This window comes from Odontesthes bonariensis, chromosome 16, assembly GCF_027942865.1.
Source record: "Odontesthes bonariensis isolate fOdoBon6 chromosome 16, fOdoBon6.hap1, whole genome shotgun sequence".
NCBI classification, from domain to species: Eukaryota; Metazoa; Chordata; class Actinopteri; order Atheriniformes; family Atherinopsidae; genus Odontesthes; species Odontesthes bonariensis.
The window spans coordinates 3,200,237-3,225,776 of NC_134521.1; the positions used below are offsets into that span (position 1 = coordinate 3,200,237).

The following is a 25,540-nucleotide window of genomic DNA, read 5'->3' on the forward strand; positions in this document are numbered from 1 at the left end:
GGACGAATTCCTCCGCTCAACTGTGATCCACACCACTACTGTTGCCGCATGGAGACTCATGGTTCATCGGGACCAGTGTGGGCATCGGTGTGGTAGGACAGGGCCCAGTCCTGAGGAGTCACACATTTTATTTGCACTTTCTTTTCTGAGATCTCAGTATTTTCTTTCTTTTACATTTTTTTTCCGAAAAAACAAATTGACAAAGGAACTTAAAGAACTGTTTTCCTTGGAGGATCCTGAAGGACAGTAAACTGAAACAAACAGTGGAAACAAGGAATAAAAAGGACAATTCAACCCATTAAAGGGGAAAGAGACATTTTTATTTTATTTTATCTTTATTATTTTCTATACCAGTACTTATCTGTTTCAGCTAATTTCATTTCATTCTGTGAATTATTATTTTGCTTTAAGAAGAACTGTATTTCATTTAATGGGTGCAAAACTGAACATTTCCCGTTAAAAACAAAGCTGAACGTTTCAATATAAACATTCATACCATATTTTGTGTTGTGTGTTATGTGAGGTGGAGATCAATGCTCTCATGCTTCAGTGCTACTGCCAGTCTCCTTAGTCGAACTTAGTTGATTAGATAGAACCCAAGAAGACTAAGAGAAAGGTTACAATTGCATTATAAGTTTGTTGCAAATCAGTTACCTCCTTCCAAGTTTATGATGCTATTCTAAACTTTGTTGAAGGGAGACAGGAGAGAAGGAGTGACATTTTGTTTTTTAATTCACAAAATAAAAATTGTCATGAACATAAAGACACACAAACAACAGTATCCACACGATTAAAAAAAAGGTATTGACCCTGTGAGTATACAGTAAAGTGCTCGATGGAAGTGCAAACAGGTAAGGCAGTGCAAGGATAAGGTAAAGACCATATAAGACAAAGACATTTAGGACATATAAGACATGGTAATATTACAAAATGTATCACGAGGAATGGGTTAAGGTACAGCTGACGTCTGGCGCTGTCTGGGATTCAATGTTTTCTGATGATGAGGACAACTCTGCAGCAGACGTCGACGTCGTTTTAGTCTGAAATGTCATACGTTCAATAACGTTAAAAACATTTGAATAACGTCAGACTAACACAGTAAAACATGGTGGATTTACATCGCTAATAACGAACTTATTTAGATCTACATAGCAAAGTGTCTAACGTTACATTGCTAACTTTGCTGACGAGTGGAGTTAGCGAGGCAGACACACTAGAACAGCAAGCGACCAAAACATACAAGATATTTACTTTGTAAACAGCCAAATCATATGAGATGTGCTGCTTTACAGCAGACGACTATATCAGTGTGTGTTCTCAGTAGCCGCTAGAGTCGAGTTAGAAAAAAAAGCCTTACCTCCAGGCAAATGCGTTTAGCATTGCTAGCAGTTCCAAAAGTTCCTGGCTTTTTGCACAAGTCCAACTCTTTGGGTAATCTATGAAAACTTACTCCGTGTATTTTCCTTGTGCTGGCTGAACATCCCGGTACCATGCAAGTGCACACCATTTCGATACACAAACGAGGAGTAATTCACGAATGATTTCGCAAACTCTTCACTAGAAATTGTGTGACATGATTTCCAGGTAGCGTAGTCGGTGCTACTCTCGGGGGAGTGGCCTGAGGATCTTGAGCATTGCAATGCACTATGGGGATTGTTGTCTTTAATCCAAAAGCACAAAAAAGTCATTTTCTGCCTTTTCTCGATCAAGAAGGCACCAAATTAGAAATTTATGCTACTATTCTACCACATATATGGCCCACTTTCAATACATATTCATGTCTCCACTGGTGGAATGTTCCTTTAAGCTGTTTTGAAACAGCTTGCTTTTGTTTTACTAATGTATGATCATAGTCACAAATATGCAGGCCAACCAGTAGTAAAAACTAGACCAGAACAGAAAAGTTCTTTCATTATAATTATAACCAATTCCTATGGTATGTTTTTACACTTGAGATTAGACTCATTGGGCCTCATGCAAGAACATTTTCGTATTTTTATTCTAAATTTCTCTCACTTTTTTCGGACGAAGGTCTCGTACGAACACGCCACGTCAGATTCAACAAACGCTCTTAACTTCGGAAAAAGTGTGTAAACGACCTGTGTAAATGATGAATCCCACCCGTGCGTATTTAAAGGGATAATCCGGAATAAAATGCACTTTAGATCAATTTACGGGATGTTGGGAGTACATACGTTGAGTTGACATCAAAATCATGTCATTCGGATGTGTTTTGAGAATTTCGATTTGACCGTTTTTAGCCAAAAGTCGTTAGTCTGGAAGTGACGAGGGCATATGATGTCACCGCTACAAAACGCTATTTTTATACCTCTTCTACAGCTCCAAACAACATAACACTTACGTGGTAGTGAGTAGAGGGTCCCTAAAGCCAAACCGAAGTGTCCCGAGGTCTTCATGTGGTCGGATATAGAGTCCAGAATGAATTTAATCAAGCCAGTACCTTTCCGGAAATGTTGTCAACAGGAGGCTACCTCACGCGAGACATCACGTCACGTGACATTTCAAAATTCCAACCTGTTAGTAAGCTAGGCTTTGCTGCTGCACACAACTTCATTTCACTTTCGAAAGAAATACTGGACTATGTTTGTAAAAAAAACGGCAACGAAATTGTGAATTTCCAGAGCGTGTTACTCCACACTCGGCAATCAACTCTTACGGACTTTCCGCTAAAGATGGCAGCTGCAGCAGCAACATTTCCGGAAAGGTACTGGCTTGATTAAATTCATTCTGGACTCTCTATCCGACCACATGAAGACCTCGGGACACTTCGGTTTGGCTTTAGGGACCCTCTACTCACTACCACGTAAGTGTTATGTTGCTTGGAGCTGTAGAAGAGGTATAAAAATAGCGTTTTGTAGCGGCGAGACGATATTCCCCTCTCACTTCAAGGCTAACGACTTTTGGCTAAAAACGGTCAAATCGAAATTCTCAAAACACATCCGAATGACATGATTTTGATGTCAACTCAACGTATGTACTCCCAACATCCCGTAAATTGATCTAAAGTGCATTTCACTCCGGATTATCCCTTTAAGGGGCACGTGCACAAGGATAGTAAATTTGCATACTCCACGCCCAAAATGATACCATATAAGGCTGTGCTTCCTCGCTCCTGTGCCAGGAAAAGTTGAGTGTTGAGTCACGAGATAAATATAAATATTATGACATATGACAATATGACATGTAAATATTAAATATAAAATCCATTAGTCAAGCAAACTTGATTGGAATAACAGCGGACTATTTTAGGAAACTCCTACGACAGGTCTGGATCACTCGTAAATTCTGTTCGTACCTAAAAGAAAACGTAAAATACGAAACGATTGGTGAATGCGCAAATTCTCTTAAATCACTCGTACACACGATTTAAGAGTTCTGTGCGTACGAACGGTTCTTGCATGAGGCCCATTCATATTTAACTCTTTCCCTGGAATAACTCTGGATAGGATGTCCAGGATCAGGAGATTTCCTGTTTTTTTTTTCTTTCAGTTTCATTGACACACACAAAATAAATAAATAAATCATGTAGAATTGCTTTGAATTAAAAAAACAGAAAGAAAAGTCCCCAAGTCTGGTCTCACGGAACAAAACGAAAAAGTCATGAAGCAGAAAACTTTGCACTTGTATCAATGAACAGGATTTCTGCATATTTTCGTGTCATCCATGAAATAATTTGAACTTGGTTGTTTGGCTTCACAGTCATGTGGAGCTCAATCCCTCAACAACTCTAGCCTCCAAATGGGAACTTTGTCTCCTCTTATATGTGATACAACAGTCATTTTGCAACTATTCAAGAAAATATAGCAACACTTCCTCCATGAAGTTATTCTAATTTCCAGTAGCATGTCAAAATAGTGACATGCTACTTGTTTTTCACAGAGACCACTTCTGTTTGTTGTTGTGTATAATACACCTCGCCCTTAACCTGAGTTTTTGAGTGAATTCTAAGATTTATATATAGGTTAGTAAAAAACTAAACAAAACAAAAAAAAAAAATCACATCAATGCCGTGGGTGATTTCAGCATTCATCCAAATAGTTGAAAATTACAGCTCAGAAGTTACCTTTCATTATATATTAGATTCAACTGGCTTTTCTCAAATGGTTTGCACGCTTACTCATATACTCATTTTTTTTAATTGAAAAACTTTAGTTTACATTACTTGACTGCACAGTATCTGAGAGAAATGTCTTAACCGTATGTCTCTGATAGGAGATGCTATGACCACATTTAAAGAATCAATTCCTTCATTTTCTTCAGTGCAATGTGACAATAAATGGAAAACGGTGCTCCACAAATTTAGAAGATTCTCACTTAGTTTGGAAAGATAGCTCAATAAATATGCAAGAAAGCCCTACACAAAGCTAAAACTGCTTATGTATCTATCATTGACAGGAGAGAAGAAGAACAATTTCAGGTTCCTTTTTAACATTGTAGCCAGACTGACTAAGAGTCAAAGCTCTGTTGAGCGATGTATTCCTTCATTTTTCCATCGTGACGACTTCTTGAGTTTCTTCAATTGTTTCTATCTGGGAGGAAATTCATGGAATCCTTCTTAATATTATTAGTGATCTGGCACCAAGTACAATAACTTTAGAAACATGTGTACAACCTTATTTGTGTTTAGACTTTTTCTCTCTGAGCTAACAACAACCAATCATCTAAGCTAACAATTTACCTTTTTTTTTTTTTTAAAGACACAGGTTGGTCTCACAGACATGTGAAATCTGTCCAAGGTTTTCCCCTAAACAACACTTCCTTATTGGATTTGAGCATGTTACAATTCTTACCAGTCTATGTGCAACAAACCTTTAGGGTTGCTGTGAAAAATAAGAGTAATAAAAAAAAGATTTTAAAAAACGGCTTTACTTTAAAAAAATACTTTTGATCCAAGACTGTTATACAATGATGGACCTATATCCAATCTCCCCTTTAGGTACAAATTTCTTGAAAAAAAAGTTGCAGCTCAACTTTGTGATCATTTACACAGTCCATCACAGGGCCACAAAGAGACAAACAACCACTCCTAAGGACAATTTTAGAGACATCAATTAACCTCACATGCATGTTTTTTGGACAGTGGGAAGAAGCTGGGAATTGAACCTGGAACCATTTTGTTGTGAGGTGACGGTGCTAACCACCACACCACCATGCAGCCCATAATCCAGTCAAACCCAATTAATTCACTTCAAAATGAATCCAATTCATACATATAGAGCCAATTCTAAAACAATTTCCTAGCTAAGGAAACCAACAGATTGCACTGAAACTTGTCTTCAGTCCAATTTCCCGTCCTGAGCGTGCCTGAGGCGACTGTGGAGAGAAACGACTCCCTTTTGACAGGAAGAAACCTCCATCAGAACCAGATTCAGGAAGGGTGGCCATCCGCCTCCACCAGCTGGGGTTTGAGAAGACAGAAAAGAGGGGACAACAAACACCGTAACACCATTCAAAGGATACCTGCTGAGACGGGGAAACACGAGTTAATGACCACAATAATGCAAAATGTGCATAATGTCATTAGATAAATGAAATGGGGGGAAAAAAGAGAGCAAAATGAGGAGTGGGAACTGCAACTATACATCTTTTTGTTAATGATTTCAGCAGTCATTTTAACATTGTTAACCCCTTAACGCCTATTGTTGCATATATGCTACAAACCGTTTGACTCTATCAACCAGCTGAGATAGCATCTTTATTCCCCCAATGCCGGTTAGTCCATATTCACTACGGACCTAGGAACCTTTATATAAATAAATATGTAAAAAAAAAAAAAGGGTGAATAAAAAAACGTTGTTTTTTCACTGTTATATTACTGTGTTGTTGTTATCTTATTATTGACCGTTATGCCTGGTGTTGCAAATAAGCAACATACCAAACATACCAAATTACATACCAAACATACCAAATTGACCAGGATGCCTGTTGTCGCAAATAAGCAACATACCAAAATTTCTATTTATTTTTTGTGCAAAAGTGAAATTAATAGTCTCAGCATTATTTACCATCTACTTAAAGGCTAAAACACACACAAAACATTTTTTATATACAGCTATATAAATTCAGGCGTTAAGGGGTTAAAAGTAATTGCAGTGCTGTAAAATATTGTGTGAAAAGCTTTTTAAAATGCATAACCATGAGATCATGTTGGTTCCACATGACCTAGCTTTCCAGGGTGACAAGTCCCATCCCATCTTCAAATGGCACAAACTGTGGTACTTACATGGAAGACGCGGGTTGGTCTCACATACTTGTGAAATCAGCATGATTATAATTTCACAATACATGGTGGACAACATTCTCTGGTGACAACAATGAATAACTTGCCATCTGCAACGCTTGTGTTGTGTCACTATGTAACGCTTGTAACTGTCAGTTATGTAGCGCATGTTTCTGGTCTCAATCTATTTCAGCATACCTGTTTTTTTCACCTCACATTGTAATAGGGTGCTTTGCCTAATCTAGAACCAACATCAAAGAAGCTTTTTAAAAAGTTGATTCCTGCAACTTTTTAATAAACAGGTTCAAATTTGTTTGTTTGTTTTTTTGGATACAATACAAGTTTTTCATCCAGTTCATCTTGCTTTTTTGTTGGCATCACTTTTCTTTGACCAGAGCTGGATATATTTATTTTTAATCCCATGGTAAAAAGTCTGCCACTTTGATGTGTCTCCGGTCTCTTGACTTGGAGGAATACAATCAATAAATCCTTTGGAATTAAAGTTTCAATCAATACCTGCCACGACTTGCAACTGAAAACTCCTCTTTCCTTCCTGCCATGTTCAGCATTTCATGGTTTTTCTCAAACTTCTGACAGTTTTTGTATGTAGCAGATGTTTATCACCATGATAATGTTTAACTCACTGTTTTCATAGCTATATATGATTTTATACAAAGAAAGATATCCACAAAGACTGACTTCAGTCATTTTTAGCTTATCTAGGTGATAAAAAGACTCCAATTTTCAGCCAAATACACTCATTTCAAATTGTCTCTTGATGACTACAAGAAACAGAAGTCTCTTAAAAACAAACGGTATTCATTTGGCAACTTGTTTATAACATAAATGTGAAAATATAATCTGCTAATTTAACCCTTGTGCGGTCTTAACATTGTGTTTACTCCCCTTTGTCCTATGGGTCAAAAATGCCCCGCCCTACCAAAGCCCCAAAATAAAGCAACTTAATTGAATTTTAAATCCAAAATCTATTTTGTATGATGAAACCACCTGTTATTAATCTATTCAACTCAATTCAATACATTTTTTATCATGTATTTTTTGTTACACAATACAAAAAGATAATCACCAGTTTTCAGGATTACACTTTTTTTTTTTTTTTACCACAAACCAACTGTCAGTTGGACCAACAGTTTTCTTGTTTTCTCAGTTTTCTTTTACATAATAAAGGTTAATTATTGCTATTATATAAATGTGAATTAATTACTTCTGAATTAATTATATTGAAAGGGAAAAAAACAGGGAACTTTTTTCTGCTGTTTAAATGTTTTTATAATTCACGGGTCAAAAATGACCCATAAGACAATCTTTGTACCCTAGTGGTGTACAGCCCACATGGAAACATAAACAAAAATAAAGTGTGACTTTTTGTAATGATGGGGTCCCTTTAGGAAAAGTCATAAAAAAAAGCAAATGTTTATTCACTATTTTTATTTTATTTTATTTTATTTTATTTTATTTTTATTTTATTTTATTTTATTTTATTTATATTTATTTTATTCTATTCTATTCTATTTGCTTGTTTTTACTTTAATTGTTTTCATATCTGTTACTGTATGCTGCTGCAACAAAACAATTTCCCAAATTGGGATGAATAAAGTACTTATCTATCTATCTATCTATCGATCTATCGCTCTATCTCTCTCTCTATCTATCTATCTATCTATCTATCTATCTATCTATCTATAAAATTTCAAGTTGGAAAAAGATAGTTTAAGGTATTTTTTCTACAGCTAAACATTACATTACACTTAGCTGACGCTTTTTATCCAAAGCAACTTACATCTATTTAGATACAGGGTATTGGTTACAGGTCCTGGAGCAATGTGGGGTTAGGTGCCTTGCTCAAGGGCACTTCAGCCATGAATAGAGGTGTAGGGAGAGGTAATGGACTTGAACTTGCAACCCTCTGATCTTAAGTCCGCCTCCCTAACCACTAGGCCACGGCTGCCTGCAAACATGGTAGTGGCTCACTTTTGACCCGCAAGACAACAGGAGGGTTAACGTGTACCTTTTATTCTTGTGGAATAGGCAACGACTTCCTGTTGCCTTCCAGATGTTTTCCTCCCTTCCTGTTCTCTGCCAGGTGAGCCCACGCCTTCTTTCACACACCTGATTGGACGATAAGGATCCTCGCGTTATTTGATTGGCTGCACCGTTGAGCACTCATACTTCAGCTCAGGTAAAAAATCTACCTGAGAATTTGAGTTAACAATAGGGCTGTGGATTACATCGACGCTGCCAGCCATAATTAAGCGCAGTTAACGTCAATAACTGTATGAAACATACAAACCGAATTCTAAAGAAGATCATTTAGAAATTGTTTTAAATGGCAGCGAGTGTAGGGTTGGCCATGAATCCGCCGCATATGACAGAAGAAAGGGCGGTATTCACGCAGCTCAAACCGGTGAGGATGTCGGGAGGGGACGGCGCTGAGGACACGTCCGTGTTTGAGGACGTCAAGCCCGGGGTAAGAACCTTTTGCCGACCCGTTGAGTGCGGCCGAGCCTCCGGTGAACCGGAGGTTCGGCCTGTTTTCGTGATTTTTAAAAACCTGTTTCATTCAAGTTGCCACGGCAGTTGATATTAAACGTTTTTAGGACTGCTAAAGTTTAATTATAACATATTTACTTGATCACAGCGCCACTGTGAAGGCAGGGAGACAGGTTAGAGCAGCAAACTGACACCTGACAGGTGAGAAAACGGTGTAAGGTTGATCTGTAAGCTTAGTTTGGAGCAACACAAATTATATAGTTAGGACTGTTGTTCTGCCACATGAGAAGGATTGATTTTAGTAGTATTAGGTAGGTTGCTTCAATTGTGTTTCAATATAAGGCATTTGCATTTGTTCATTTGCAGGCTTTACAATAATTGTATTTACTTTCAAATATCACTGCATGCTGCAAGGTTCTTTTTAAAATGTTCTGCAGTATTTCAAAGATAAATAAACATGTTCATTCGAAAACAAACATGCTTTCTATACATGTATATTGATTGATGCCACTTGCCTTAAATCTTGTGATTATAACCCAAATCTTGGTCAGAAAGAGGCTGAATGCATGTAAACCTTTTACCATCACCATCAGGTTGAATTTTAGACACGTTTTTGAATTAGTTTCTTCTGTATGAATCGTTACATGCTGTAACGCAGTACTGTGCCATGTGACAGAACATTTCAGGAAGTGACTTGTCGCAGGAGAGGATTGTGTAAAAAAATCGAATGTTGGAAAGTATGCCATACCGACATATCAACAACATTTATACTTCTGACTTAAACACGAACAGGGCATGTCAGCAGAGACACGTCAGCCGCGTTAAAGTGACTTTACAAAGGCCCAGCGTGATCGTAACGTGGCACGAATAGAAACCAAATGCCTTTCTATGGTACTGCGTTTGGTCCCTTGCCAGATATTTGGTAAGCAGTTGGCAGATCCAGACACCCAATGCTGAAACTGGTCCCATGTGAGCAGCTATGCAGAACCCACAGTGCTTCCAAATACTGTGGGGTGGTGATTGTTGTTGTCTCTGGATATGATGCTCCTAGTCAAGTGTAGTAGCCGCATGCAATACATTAAAAACAAAGCACCATTATTGAAGTTACCTGTTTTTTTTCTATTTCAAAAATCTCGCTGTTTTGAACCGAATCTATGAGCATTGTCTAAGAGAATGCTGGTCAGTATCCCTCAGCAGCTAGCAAACCTCTTTAGATTATTGTATGTTTGTACAACCTGAATGTAGGTCATTGTACAGCAGGGAAATATTTGTGTTAGGCTTGTTAATGGCTCATATTCAATTTTATTGTTGGTAACAGTAGTTGTAGTTGTGGCTTTTTTCCCCTCCTTTCTCAGCTAATCGTACCCTTAGACAAACAAGTCTTATTTTAGACTATCCAGCTTATTTGAAGGATGTGAATTGGATTGATGAAGTGAATTGTTATGGAAATGGAAAAAAAGGCAAGAAATATAAGCTGATGTGTCACTCTTTAGTTCAAGAAAGAAATAGATATACGCCAAAGTGCTCAAATTTAAAATCGGTAAGTTAAAATGGTTAAGCATCTTTTAATTGGCTGAAAACACGACTTTCTGGCTATCTTTTTGCACATTAATCTGGACACAATGTCTGTCGTAAACAAAAGACTTTTATAGCTTTAACTGGTTTGTTATGAGATCCCATGAATCACTGTGTTGTATGGCTGAAAACCTGAACCCGTTTTTTTTTTCTTCCTGTCAAACATTGACTTAAGCATTATAAGATGAACTCTTGACTTGATAGGCTGCAGATGTTTGACATCAAACACCCGATCAGAACCGAGCACGGTGACAATTTACACACTTTAACTTGGATATAATTTTCTGCAACAAGGTAAAATAGGCGAAGTACAATTGTGTTTTTGCTTATTTCTCACTGCTGGAACATGCAATGCTTGGTTTTATGCAAAACATGATGTCAAGTGCAAAGAAGTCAGGTTAAGTGAAATAGAAACCCCTCAGGCAAATTTTTCTCCCCGTGGCAGCTTGAGAAGGTTTACCTCATGTGCTCTGAATTCACTGTTAAGTGTCATATAGTCCGTTTTCTTAAACATAGATCACCACTCTGTCTCTGTCTGAGAGAGAGAAACACAACATTCTTACCCATTTTGTCCTTTTCATTCTTTTGTCCATAATTACATTTCTCAAGCCGACAAAGCATCACAGAAACTTTGACTTTCTTTTTTTTTTCCTTTGTGTGATTATGTCGGTGTTTTAACGAGTGCTTAACTCGGCGGTGTCGTGACAGCCACATGTTGCCCAACCTGTCTGAGCAGGGCCTGCATCTCCATAAGCCGCCCTGAGGCAACAGAGAGAACGATGAAGGCCGACCTCATGAGAAAGTAACAGCAGCGATTAAAGCCTCATGAGACAGGTTGAACACCAGTCACATGTTGAGCTCTTGTTAGCCGGGATTGTGTTGCCAACATTGGGTGCCAGAACGTGCGTTTGTAGCTGTGTAATTTTTCAAAGCAGTAAATGAAATCATGGAGGTTTTCATTTGTTACACAAATAAATGTATTTATTCATTTTCTTAGATATTTGTCCTTTCGACTGTTTCGAGCCTCAAAAGTTGGTGTGATATTAAATTAACAAAATTTTTGTTCTTTGAGGCTATAATAGAAAAAGTTTATTTATGTGCCTATATTTTGGCTTACAGTTTAAGATTATGACATGGGGAAACTATAGATCGGCTAAGTTTGCTCCCATTATAAAGTAAACGTCTCTTCTTTAGTTTATGAATGCTCCATTATATTCACTAGTTACTGCCAACTTCTGGGTCTGGATTACATTTGGTGCAGCTAACTGATACTAAAAGAATTTAGACTGAAACCATAAAGAAAAACTGAAGCTGAGAGACACTAAAATGCTGCTGCTCTAGATTATATCAAATATCCAAGCCTGTCGCAAAACCGACTGCAATTATTTAACCTGACTGTATTTTGATCATCTCTATTTCCGGATTTTTTTTCCCCGAGGTTGGCTGCCGCCCTTTTAATGATTTAATCAGGTTTAGACACTTTTTTTTTTCCTGCTATGTCTTAATGGGGGCTAAGGGGAGGATTTGAGTGGCCAACTGTTTATCTCGAGTCCCTTATTTTCTTATATTCAGCCAGTTGATGAATATGAATTATGTCGTGGTTTTAGCTGCAAAGCCGAAGACCTTAACCAAGTGGCTTTGGTGCATATGTGAAACCAAAGCTGTTAAAAGAAAAGAGGGGAAAACGCTAGCAACAGTCTGTCAGCTGCAAGCGTGCGCACGACATAAAGCATGAAATGCAATTTTCCATTAAATGGTTCTTCATAAGTTAAGGTTTTAAGCTCTTTTTACAATGGTTAAAAAAAAAGAAAAAACTTAACAGCTGGCTTTTCAATGCAGTGGGAAAGTGTTTGATCGCTATTCAGTCCCAGCTCAAATGACTCTGCAGTACCCAAAGGTACTAATCAGCTCCACCTACAAATGGCACAGATTGGAACACAACACCCAGGTATACATGTTCATTTTCCAACAGGGTGCTGCACTTAGGACTAGAGTTGTTGGCACATTTTTATTTCTTCAGGCCATAATATCTCACACGGAGGCTCTGAAACTGACAGCCACAACACGTGGACGAAAAGATGCACGATTAATCTTTTATTTATTTATTTTAACCCAGCTTGTCGCACCCAAGCATATGAATAATCATTGAAAAAAATCATTTAGGCTCTTCTTGCATCTTTTTGGGTGGGAATAAACCAATATTTTTGGAATTGGGCTATTTTTGATCATTTTAGGCAATGTTGCATATTTGCAACTGTGGGCTTTCCTGATTAATTTTGTTCACAAAACCTGTCGGTACATAAAATGTAATGTAAAAAAATATTACACATTAATGTAAATAATGTATGTAAATTTAAAAAATCAAATAATGTAATGTAAATAAAAATATAAATAAATAAATAATGTAAATAAATAAAAAGCTTGTTGCATATCTGCAACTGTGGGTGCTACAAGGTTAAGCTTACCCAATTATTTCAGGAAGTTGTCCATATCACAAAAACTGTGGTCAAACACAGCCTGCAGGATACAGGGTAACGCCATCTCTTCATCTGCATTTGAAAAACTAATTTAAACATTCTGCGGTGTGAAAACTGCATTATTAAACTACTAGTGGGCCCTCAGTTTGCTTACAGTACGATAACATGGCATGAAATTGGAAAAAGAAGAAAAGTATATCACTGATTACAAATATCTGAATAATAAATAGCCGTTTGATTCATTCATGTAAAATAGTGGTGTTTTTTGTTGTATTTTTTCCAAAAGAGGCCTTTATTTTGAAGTCTTCAGACAGAAAAGTGGGCACTGAGAGAGGGATGACCTGTAGCAATGGGCCACAAGCTGGACTCAAAACTGGGTTTGTTTCAAAACTTCTGAGATGTTGGACAACTGATGTTGGATAAAATAATTAACAAGAACAATGTCATAATATCAGATTTATCACAACACCTATATCGTAGCCAAAGAGATGCATTATAATAGTAAACTTGTGATAGTTTTAGGCTGCCCATTGGATTGTCAACCAGGAAGTGATAAAGAGTTTTTGCCAATATTAACATGTTGCAACTCCCTTCCATGACAAGATACCATATTTGTTGGAAAAGTTAAAAAAATAAATAAATGGGAATAGTGGCTCAGCAATAAACAATAGAGAGCTGCAAATCATTTCCTTTAAAGATATATCTCTAATTATCTAATTAAAAGATCAGTCATTTACTGTATACATGCTTATACAGTACGGAAGAAATAGTTTTAAAATGACTTGTTTCGTCCCAATTTAAATCAAAGTCCAAAAACAGACAACTTTAATGATGCGTAGGAAAAGAAAAGGTGTGCAGCTTCCCTGTAGAAATGTTATGTTCTTACATGAATGTCCACTCATCAAAGCTTTTCCGCGTCAGTCTTCTCCCACAAACACTTATTTGGTTCTTTTTGTTTTTTAACCTGGAGCGAATCTGTCAATCTGTCCATGTTCCCCACAAGTAACTGCTGTGAAGCTCATTCCCAGATTCTTTTGTCATTATATCACCAGTAAGGCAAGGCAAGGCAAGTTTATCTGTAGAGCACAATTAGTACAAGGCAATTCAAAGTGCCAGTAGGTTCTCTGTAAGCTTGTTGAGTGCATGGCTCTATTGCAGTGTTTTTTGGCAGACTGGCACATTATGCCCGCCTTTCTTTAGGCCCTTTGATAGCTACAGACTTTTCCATGCAGCTGAGGTTTGAGATGGTTGTGGTTTGACTAATGATTTGACTTCCAGGACAACGCATGCCGTTGATTTGCATTTGGGCAAGTTTTTTGCTGACTGCGAGTCTCAGCTTGTCAGAATCCCCACAGTGACTGGTGTGGAGAAGTGTGAGTGAGGAAACATTTTTTTTTATTTAGGAACCCTTCTTTACTCTTAATCGAATGTATATAATGGCTCTATCTTGGTCTCTTTTTAGATCTCCTTTTTTTTTGTCAGTAATGGTGTCATCCATCTGTATAGTCGATTTAAAAATTCTGAAGTTTTTCATCTTTGAGTGTTATTAGCGGCGAATTCTTTTGTTAATCTTCGGCTTGGGCTTTTGTGGTGCGGATTATCGCACATCGTTGCAGACACACTGTGTTGAACACCGCTGGCTTAACGGATGAGCCTGCTTAAACACTGTGTTTTTTCTTTCAAAAAAGTGATGAATAAGCTTTTACTTTGTCAAACCTGATGCATTTTCAAACCTGTAAATCCGTCCAATCTTCCTGCGTTTCATCATGCGATTCATTTTGTTCTCCGTTCGGCTTGTTTGGTCTGCTGATGTCATCTGTCATGCCCGTTCGTGTCTTTCTACTAGACAACACACGCCGCCCGCAGACGGTCATATTCTTCTGGTTCCTAATGCCTTTGGTCTGCACACTCATCTGCAGCAACAAAAATCTATTTCACGATCGTCACTGTTTACCATTTACTTGTCTGGAAAACCAGTCAAAATGGCTCTCAGAGCAGAAACAAAACGTGAAATCATTTTGCGGTTCGGCTTAAGATATTTACCATCTCCAAACGTGTAATAAGGTAATGCGTGTCCTCACACAGTAACTGCTACTGCATGCTAAAGTTGAGAAAGACCCGTTTCTGTTTTTCGTTCAAATGTAGAACAAAGACCAGAGGAGAAACGGAAAGAGAAATGCATAAAAGGGTTATCGTTTGGATACTAGAATGTAAGAAAGTCCAATTCTTTGGAATTACTTTACCAAAGAAGTAGCGTCAGAAGAGAGTGTTGTTGGAGAGGTGCTGGTTCATGTCACAGATCAATGCAATTAAGAGCTCAAATATAATACTCCATAATAAAAGCAATTAAACTGTGGTTGTGGGTTTGATGAAAGTCTTTCAATACAGTTAACATATTTTATACAATATATGTAGATGTCCTTCAGTATTTAGGAACTTCTGTATATGATTCTATGCAGGAAAAAGTATTCAGAACATGTACTCTATATTGAGAAAATGGACAAATTAGGTCCAGCTACACTTCCAAATATTTATATGGATGCACATCTATGAGTAGTGCATACGTATTTATATTGTCTGTCACATAAACATTTTTCAAGGGGCAACATGTATATTTCACAGCTTTATAAACTACAACATATCGGACAGACCTACATACACATTCAGTATGATTATATATGTATGATTCATGTACAGCCATGTAAAAAAAATCAATAAATAAGTACACCCTCTTTCAGTTTTAACATTTTACATAACAGGCCATAATCAAAAAGTATCTTGCCAGGTTTAAATAATGATTAGATACAGCTTCAGAATAAGAACAACACGTGAAAAACTACACTGTGTCATGTTGTATTGAACAAAAACTAAGCCAAAATGCAGAGATAGTATGTGAAAACCAAATCCCCATTCTACTGTGAGAAGGATTAGTCACAAGTGGTAAACATTGAAGATGGTTATCAATCTTTCCAGCATTTTCGTCCAAAGGTCTGGCTGTGTAATACTTAAAAAAAAAAAAAAAAAAAAAGCGCAATAGCTACATCTCAGACTCCACAGGCCTCAGTTAGCATGTTAAATGTTAAGTTCATAACAACACAAAGACTGAAGAAGTATGGCTTGTTTGCAGGAGAAAGCCTCATCTTTCTACAAAGAAAATGGCAGCACAGCTTAACAAAAAATTGCTTCTGGAACAACACCCTTTGGACACAAAAAGTGTAGATGTTTTAAAGATGTTTTAATCATAATGCACAGCAGCATGTTTGGAGAAAACCAAAGCACATCAGCACAAACACCTCCTATCAGGTGTAAAGCACGGTGGTGAAGGGCTGATGATACGGGCTTGTTATGTAGTTAAGTCCAAGGGTTGCGTGTAAAATGTTTAGAGATTCATATCTTTCAAGTGAAACAATTTATGTAAACTAAATTTTACCAAGTAGTTTGCAGCACTTCCTCAGAAAAACTGAAGAGGACATTCGTCATTTAATGCTCGTCTTCATTTGTTTTTTTTCCTGGTAATTTCCTATCTCTCTGTTTATCCATTGGCGGCCATAAAACTCGAACATAGTTTCAAAGGTTTTGTTTTGCTCTGATGACCTCAACATAATTTCTACTCTGAGCTGGCCGAATGGCGCCAACACAGATCAATTTTTTTTTTTTTATCTTCTTCTTTTTCTTGTTTTTATGGCCGCTGTTCTTCTGCATTCCTAAAGGCCATAAAGGAAAACTGGTTCGCAGAAGCAATCGCTTGTTTTGCAGTTGGTAGACTGGGGCTGATAAAGATTGTAGATCTTGTAGCTCGGAGGCTTTTAGGTCAGGGGGGGGCAAAAGCCTTGAGTATTTTTATGTTTTTTTTTTCAAGCCTTGAGTTCAGCTTTTCCAGCAATAGTGTAACTTTGTCAGCAAAAGTAGGATACACTGTCACTCTCATGGATTAAAGTATATAGTCATTATCGTTATAATGACTATTAGAAAAAAAAACACACGCTATAACGAATTTAGAAACAAGTATTTGGTTTGTGAATTGCATACCAATAATGTAAAGTATGTGCTTTGTGTAGTACCTGAAGCGACTGTCTGCAAAGGTACTTTAAGGATGAATGTGAAATTGGTCAGAAATGTGGAAACTCCCCCCCTATCCCATAAATCTGACCACAGCTGATAAGAGACTGTTGTTAACAGGCAAAATGATTGCAGAGCAACTGTGCATGTTTTCAAATTATTAACTTAGTCTTTGCCCAAATATATTATCCTCACTACCACATAAATGTTACAAAGCAATACTGAACTATGGTTATCAACTAGTTTCCCTTTAGGCTGTACTGTTTCTCGTGTAAGGTGTCAAGACACACTAACAGAGAACTTTAAAGATGACAAATTTAGCTCATCATGCAAAATAGAGGATTTGAACTAAGCTGTGTACATTCTGATTTATAAAGTCTATTAACTTATGAATATACTGTTCCAAGGGTCTGCTAGAACTGATGTTTCAATTTCTCCAGTGAGAAAGGAGAAGGAAAAGCTACCTACTTTGGTCAGGGACTCGTTTTAAATGATTTGACTTTTAAAAACAACAAATTAGAAGCTTGCTAAACAAGTATGCAAAGTCTGAAAAGGATGTGTATTTTGGTGGTCTGGTTTGGACCAGTTATGTTGTTTCTTTGTTTTAAACGTGACATCAGCTTCTGATTGATGCTAAATGTTTGAGCTAAATCAGGCTAACAAGCCGTTCATGGATGATTACAAAGTTGAATATGTTTTAACACACTGAAAAAAGTGACTTTTTGGTGAAGTAAACTATTAGAGTAACTGTCATAATCTCTACCTTGTATTTTTTTAAGATTCAGTAAGAACAAGAGCTTCTTAATTAAAATTAAACATTTTATTAACGTAATACATGAATTATGGGGGAAAAGGAAGTTTTACTTAGGTTTCCTCATACAATTTAAATGTTTAATAGTTGTATGTACATAAACCTAGAAATACTACATAAACTTTACTCTGAAAGTGTATCTGTAAAATCTGCTAAGTTACTTCATAACAGCAAATACTACAAATAACATTTACAAGGAGTGAGGTGTAAAACTCCTTCTTCCTGTTCCTGGGAGCATATATCAGGGCGTCTGAGGTCACCAGCAGGTGTAAAACCCCTTCTTCCTGTTCCTGGGAGCATATATCAGGGCGTCTGAGGTCACCAGCAGGTGTAAAACTCTTTCTTCCTGTTCCTGGGAGCATATATCAGGGCGTCTGAAGGGTAAAACTCCTTCTTCCTGCTCCTGGGAGCATATATCAGGGCGTCTGAGGTGTAAAACTCCTTCTTCCTGTTCCTGGGAGCATATATCAGGGCGTCTGAGGTGTAAAACTCCTTCTTCCTGCTCCTGGGAGCATATATCAGGGCGTCCGAGGTGTAAAACTCCTTCTTCCTGTTCCTGGGAGCATATATCAGGGCGTCTGAAGAGTGAAACTCCTTCTTCCTGTTTCTGGGAGCATATATCAGGGCGTCTGAGGTGTAAAACTCCTTCTTCCTGTTCCTGGGAGCATATATCAGGGCGTCTGAGGTGTAAAACTCCTTCTTCCTGCTCCTGGGAGCATATATCAGGGCGTCTGAGGTGCAAAACTCCTTTAAAATTGTGAGTAAAATGATGTTCCTGCCCATGAAAAACAAGTAGACTTTACTTAATTTGTTTAAATAAATATAACTTAAAACTTGGATGTAATTAATTAAATGTTACTTAATATCTTCAAAATTGTTGTGTTTTATGGTAAGTAACATTTACTTGATATTGCAGCATTAAATATTACTTAAATCATTTGAGTGCAAATACTTACAAAGGGTTTTTTAAGTAAATCTTATGAGTTTTTTTTTCAGTGCATTTTCATGCAGCAGAATCACCAACAATGACCATTTTTCACCGATACACTACACCTTAATGTGCCATACAACACTTCTGTAAATACATTCCAGAAAGAAGAAAGGCTAAAGGGAGACAATCTAAGCCCTAACTAAAGATGCATGCAACTCAGAGGGTAAAGGTTGGCAACGAAGGCCAGTAGAGGACATACTGTAGCTGAGGGCGTCCAAAGGTTGCTGCTGTCAGCACCACAGCAGTACAGAACCCGGCTGTGTCCACTCCTGAAACACAGCCACTCTCAGTGGGAAAGAAACAGACTTGTTTGTGTATTTGTTTTTTTTTCATTCGGTAAATACTGAAGGCTTTTCATTTCAGCAGACACTCAGATTACATTGATGGCACGAAAGTGTGACTTGGCCAGTGAGGACTGATGGACACCTATCCTGGCCCTGCAGGGCACACACCGCAGGATACGTAGACAAACGTAAAAACAGATACACATGTGGAAAGCAATATGCAACAATGTGCTAACATATTCACTCTTGCTCTGTTCTTCATTGCTGATTTTCCCGGTCTAACATGCAACGTCTTGAGTTGTTTGCTGAAGAGAATAAAGAGAAAAGGGTTGAAGAGCAAACAAAGAGAGCTTTTTTTAGCTGATCATTTAGATGCTGAAACGATGCATGTGCAAATCACCCCATTGCCTTAAATAGTCAATTCTTATTTAGATCAGAATCAAAAATCTAATCAAATTTATTTATATTGCACATTTCATGTACAAACAATTCAAAGTGCTTTACATAAAATAACAGCATTGCAGCAGGGAGTGTAAGAAGCATTAAAAATACATAAAAGAATATAAAGAGAAACAAATAAAATCATTTAAATTAATTTAAAAACAAGCAACAGTCCAGATAAGTTCAGAGATATCGTGCAGATTTCATGCATAGACACATGAGAACAGAAATGTTTTTAACCTGGATTTAAAAAAGTCTCCATTTGGTGAAAGTTTAATCTCCACTGGCAGTTTGTTCCACTTGTTTGCAGCATAACAGCTAAATGCTGCTTCTCCATGTTTAGTCTGGACTCTGGACTGGACCAGCTGACCTGAGTCCTTGGATCTAATTTAGTGGATTAGAGAACATTGTTTTCATTGCATTAAACTCTTATGGAATCTAAACCATTGTTTTATATATTAGAATAGAATAGAAAATACTGCATTCATCCCCGATGGGGGAAAATCCACAATTATATTAGTCAAACCCTCTGATTTTACCTGGTCTTGCAGGAGATATGAAAATTTAATTATTTGTAGTCCACAGTATATGTTGGGAAATGTCAGTTATCAGAAATCAATGGAAAACATTCATGCAGGTGGGATGGACATTTTTCTGGCGTGAGTGAGCAGAAAAACAGAGAGCCGTTGGAAGTGGGTCAGCATTCTCCACAAGAGCTGAAGAGTGAGGCGAAAGTCGTTCAGTACATCAAACGTGAGCTTTGAGAAGAGCTTTGAGAAAGCCTTCGCAGCAGGCCAACCTCTTTAGTCTTGCAGCACCCATTTATAGCATGGGAACATGCCTTTAAAACGGGCTTGTCAAGTCAAACTTCTAGAAAGGGAATTTAAAAAATGGTACAAATAACAAATGCACAAGGTCATGTTCAAATATTTCCACATCAGTTTCTCAGCACAAAGATTAGCAACTCGGACATAATAAACATTCAAAATAAGTTATTTATTTGTACGTTTCTCAGTGAGAACATCCAATCTAAATCTAATTAAAAGAGCAGTTCCACTTTTTGAGGAACATCAGCACAAGATGGCGTCCACAAGGGACAAACTCCAAAAATTAATGTTTGTAAACAACTAATTTAGAAATTCTGAAATAAAAAAAAAAAACAGAATTAATTTCCACCTTTCGTTCAAAGAAGGTTAGCATGTAGCCACTGAGGGAGTTAGCTCCTCCACAAAGACCGTGTGAATGAATTGGACTGTATCATTGAAATGCCTTGAGATGACATTTGTTGTGATTTGGTGCTATATAAATAAAAAACTGAATTGAATTGAGTTGAATTTGGCCCAAATGCGAGCTTTGGATCGGATTTGGATGATCTTTGCAAAGTTCACTTTCCCACTGACGATACAACACCAGTTATGACCCAATCCTTCGTTTCTGTGCTCAGCTTTTTTTACCCTGACTGTGCAGAACTCAAATAATGTGGAATCTGGGGGGAAAATTAGCCTCACACAATCCAGTGCTGAAAATCAACATTTTGTAAGACTTAACTTGCGTTTCTGTCGTTCTGGGTTATTTTTACCTCCGCCAAGGAGGTTATGTGATCGCCCGAGTCTGTTGGTTTGTCTGGATGTTTGTCTGTTCGCTGCAATCTTGCGACCTGCCACAAGGTGGCGGGGCTTGGTTGTGCGGGGCTTGCTTGTTTCGTTGTCATTGAGGGAGGGGGAGGAGGGGGTGCGCAGGGGGGAAGGTAAACACAAATGGAAGCCGTTTCTGAGAAGTCGCATCTGAAAGATAGCATCTTAACTTTGTAAACCTTTTCAATCGGAACACGAGCCAGCTGAATCTATGCACAAGTTTAAGCAGACGCATCGCTTTCTCTCGGACGTGGTGGATTACGACGTTAATCGTTTCAGACCATTCACTACAATATATGGGTGGATAAAAAAAATGCACTTATAAAACAAAGCTTCATTGGCGGAGGTCTGCACTCTTTGAGTGCATTTCTAGTTTTTGTTTGTTTTTCATTTCCAGATTTCTTAGAATCCATGTGAGCGGTTTCTGTGCAGCTTTTGGATCTGTGATCACTCTTAATCAGTTCTGATATCCTCATTTGATAAGATGCACTCATTCACAAATCAGTATCAGTTTCATAATTACGGACATATTTCTTTCTCATTTCTTTGGCCCGCTCTTGTTTTTCTCTGTTTTTGACTCTATCCTCTCCTCTGTGTATCCATTGTCACTGTGAGGATCAGATTTGTCTGGCAGGTCTATTTTTACCTGACAGTGTTTAGGTTTCACTGTATCTTTCTGATGTCTTCAGCTTTTGTTTTGCTTGGGCTAAGTGCTCCCCCCCCGCCTTGTCTTCATGTATCAAACCACCAGCCACACCCATGGTGCGATGATACTACCTGTTTGCATATATTGGTTTGTTTACATTTCAGAACTACTTACAGAACGTGTTCCAAATGGAGCTCTAAGATCATCGGGTGCTACTTTATTAAGTGTTCGTAGGATGAAATCTAAAAAGACGGGTGAAGCTGCTTTCTGTTTTTATGCACCAAAAATCTGGAACTCTCTACCAATGTATATTCGTCAGTCAACAGATATTACAAACTTTAAAAAGCAGCTAAAAACACATCTATACACCCCCGCCTTCTACTAGTTTTATAGATTATATTATTATTATTATTATTATTATTTGTATATTGCATTGGTTGTTTCTCTATTTTATTGGTTCTATTGTGCTCTATTTTGTTGTTCTTGTGGTTGTTTTACTTTATTTACTTTGTATATTGATCTTATTTGTAAAGCACTTTGAGCTACATTTTATGTATGAAAGGTGCTATATAAATACATTTATTATTATTATTATTATTATTATTATTTATGTGTAGTAGTTTTTTTTGAAGACCGTTGTTGAGCATGAGCCGCATACTTGTGTGCAGTACATGACATTTATGCATTAGTGACGAATGCATTTATGCATATATATATATATATATATATATATGTATATATACACTTTGTGTGTGTGTGTGTGTGTATATATATATATATATATATATATATATATACACACACATTTTGTGTGTGTTGTGTGTGTGTGGTCTCTGCTGCACAGATTCTTCACTTATCGGCTTGTGCGCCTCTAAAGGAGTGACTGTCTGCTTCATAGACTCTGAATGACACTCGCACACAGACGAATACTCTGTCGCACACAGCAGTTAATTAGGGATGAAGATCAGATAATGCCGCCCGCCCCTCTTTGAACAAAATACCTGGAGTTTACTTTGCTCTGCACTCTGCATGCCCGGTCCTGCTGCTCGAAAATTTTTCTACGTATTCTACACACATTCTGCTGCCTGTCCTGTTAAATCCTACGTGTAACAAAGCCTGACATGTTCCTTTCTTAAACAAAGATCCCACCTGCTTTAAGTTAATAAAAAGAATAGAGAGCAAAATGCAAAAAATATATATTTTTTTCAAATTAAATCTGTGCTCCCTTGCTTTTTTCCTACTCCCATATGTTTTTTTTTTTTACACTTTTTAAACGGACACCGTCTTGCCTCCCTTTGAGTTTTTCATGCTTTCAGTTGAACAAATATGGTAGTACGCCTTTAACTTTTTCTCCCGTTGTTTTTGTTTCAGACTAGACTAGAATTGGACAAATACTTTCCCCTGGTCGGCGCTCCCGTCTTGACTCCCTCGACCGACACGGGTGACAAGAAGTACCGACGAGAGAGCGCCTCGGTGGTGGACGAGTATTTCTCAGAGGACAAACCTTCAGCCCCGTACAGCCTCAACATCAACCTCATCCTGCCCAGCACTCACCTCCGCACGGGGCTGTACAGGCCCAACAACAAGACCCTCACACCACAGCAAATCAAGACAGAACCTGGGCTGGAGGTGCCCTGCTCCATCCCGGGCACCACCCAGTCTCTGCCGGGCTTTACATCCGTCTTCAGCGTGCCGCCTGTAGTCAACAACGTTTTCATAAAACCAGACATGAGCGCTGGAGGAGCGGTGAGTGTCGCCACAAGGTCTCAGGAGCAGCAGCAGCAGCAACCCAATTTAGACACAGAGCTTCACATCGGACCCCCGCCCCCCCAGTCGCAGATATACCACATGCCCATCACCGGCTGCGCTGACCTCACCATGAGCCTGTCGCACAGCAGCCCGTCGGCGCAGGGTTCCAGCGGCAGCAGGACCATGCTGAACCTCAGCAGCGTCGCTTTGCCAACAAGCAACGGCAACTACATGATGGCGGAGCAGCAGCTGCAGCAGCATCACTGCTACTACCAGGCTTCTCCGAGCGCTGCGTCGCAGCAGACGGCGCCCCACAGCCTGCCGCCCTCACCTCCAAACTCCCAGCCGGGGAGTCCAGACGGCCAAGTGGAGCTGCTCAGTTTAGCGTCGCAGCCTCGTCCTCTACCTCCGTACCAACAGCGTCTGGGAGGCATGAAGGTGACGGGGATGTCTCCTCACGCCCTGCTGATGACACACGGCCAGGGCGTCCTGACGGGCCCCAAATACAACAGACGAAACAACCCAGAGCTGGAGAAGAGGAGAATCCACTTCTGCAACTACCAAGGCGAGTGGTCTGTTTGTTTATGATGTAGAATGACTCTTTATCACAATGAATAGGGGTGGGCGAAAAAATCGATTCATGTACATATCGCGATTTTTTTTTTTTTTTTTTTTTTTTTTTTTTGGGATGATTTTAAAAATCGATTTTTCTCCCCTGAATCGAGTATATTACGTCATATCCGTGTCCAGAAAAACTTAATTAATTCATTACATTAAGTTATGTTAAAACTAGCCCACATCTGTGCTGTGTGGACATTTCAATTAATTTTGTAACTTTAAAAAAATGCTGTACATGTTAAGTACCTCTTTTTGTCTCAATTGAAATAAATGTCAGCTGCTGGACTGACTGACACAAACTGATGCATCGCTTATGGGAACGACATTCATTGTAGAAGTGTATGATTCAACTTGTTTGTTTTTTAAGGAGGAAAAGAAAATTGCAATTACTGATTATATCGAATCACAATACTTGTAGAATCGCAATTATCAAGAATCGTGATACAATCGAATCGTGACCAAAGCATATCGTCCCACCCCTAACAATGAAACATGATTAATTTAATCTATTAAACAATATATCAACTGGTTAGAGTGTTCTTCTTCCTCTTATTATCGGGGTCAGTATGTGGCAACACACACCGAATGTCAGAGCTGCACTAACCACACTGTGCCACAACCCTGCACAGTTGATATATATGATATATATGCCCGTACCCACGGCAGCACAGCTGTATATTTTCTGCAACGCATACACAAAATAAGCATCATGGGCCCTGCAAGATTCAACAGTTTGATAAACAAGCAACTTTTGAAAACAAGTCTCAGCATAACCACTCCAACAAGTTTGTCTGCCTGCGGCACTGTTGTGTAAATAAACTCACCACATAGTTCTAACTCTAACTCATTTGGAGATATTTTGGAGGTCATAAAACCCAAATTTTTCCTGGGCCAGCAGGAGATGGACATGAAGTGGGTTTTATAACCTCTTTGAAAACCTGTTTGAAATGCCCCGTTTAGTCTGCCTTCCAAATGGTGCTTTCGGCAGGCATGTGGATTTGGAATTTGCTTAATTTGTTTCATGGATTCTTTCTAATTTCCTCACAGGCTGCACCAAAGTTTACACGAAGAGCTCTCATCTGAAGGCCCACCAAAGGACGCACACAGGTAAGAAAAGTCATCCCTATTGGAGGATCTAGATTAGAACCGAATATTCGTGTTTCTTTGCCATTAGTGTCCGTTGGCTTTCTGATGGGTAACTCTGGGTGGTCCGTTCCACCTGCTGTTGTGTAGCTATATTTCTTTGGCTTGGTATACATAATAGCATCCCACTTTGTAAACATAGACTTTAGACACACTTAATTTGAAATGGTATGACTGCATGCTGATATTGAGATGCAGATTGCATTTACAAAGTCTGGTGAAGTACAAATAAAACAACAAAATCCCCTCACGCAATGCAAAAAGGACTTCATTGATTAGCCTGTGCACAGCAGAGAATAATCTGGCTGATTATAGGCCTGATTTACCTGCTTTTCAGTCATAACAGGGGACCGGATTTTC

The 25,540-nt window shown here is 38.4% G+C and overlaps 1 protein-coding gene across 1 annotated transcript in view; it reads left to right on the top strand.

Annotated features, from left to right (window-relative positions):
- The first annotated feature begins 8,454 nt into the window (after nucleotides 1-8,454).
- klf5l (Kruppel like factor 5 like) overlaps nucleotides 8,455-25,540 on the top strand; it is a 30,423-nt gene continuing 13,337 nt past the window's right edge. Inside the window, exons 1-3 of the mRNA XM_075487393.1 lie at nucleotides 8,455-8,729; nucleotides 23,042-23,984; nucleotides 25,085-25,144. Of these exons, the coding sequence (XP_075343508.1) occupies nucleotides 8,589-8,729; nucleotides 23,042-23,984; nucleotides 25,085-25,144 (1,144 nt within the window). The 5' untranslated portion in view covers nucleotides 8,455-8,588. The remainder of the gene's footprint in view (nucleotides 8,730-23,041; nucleotides 23,985-25,084; nucleotides 25,145-25,540) is intronic.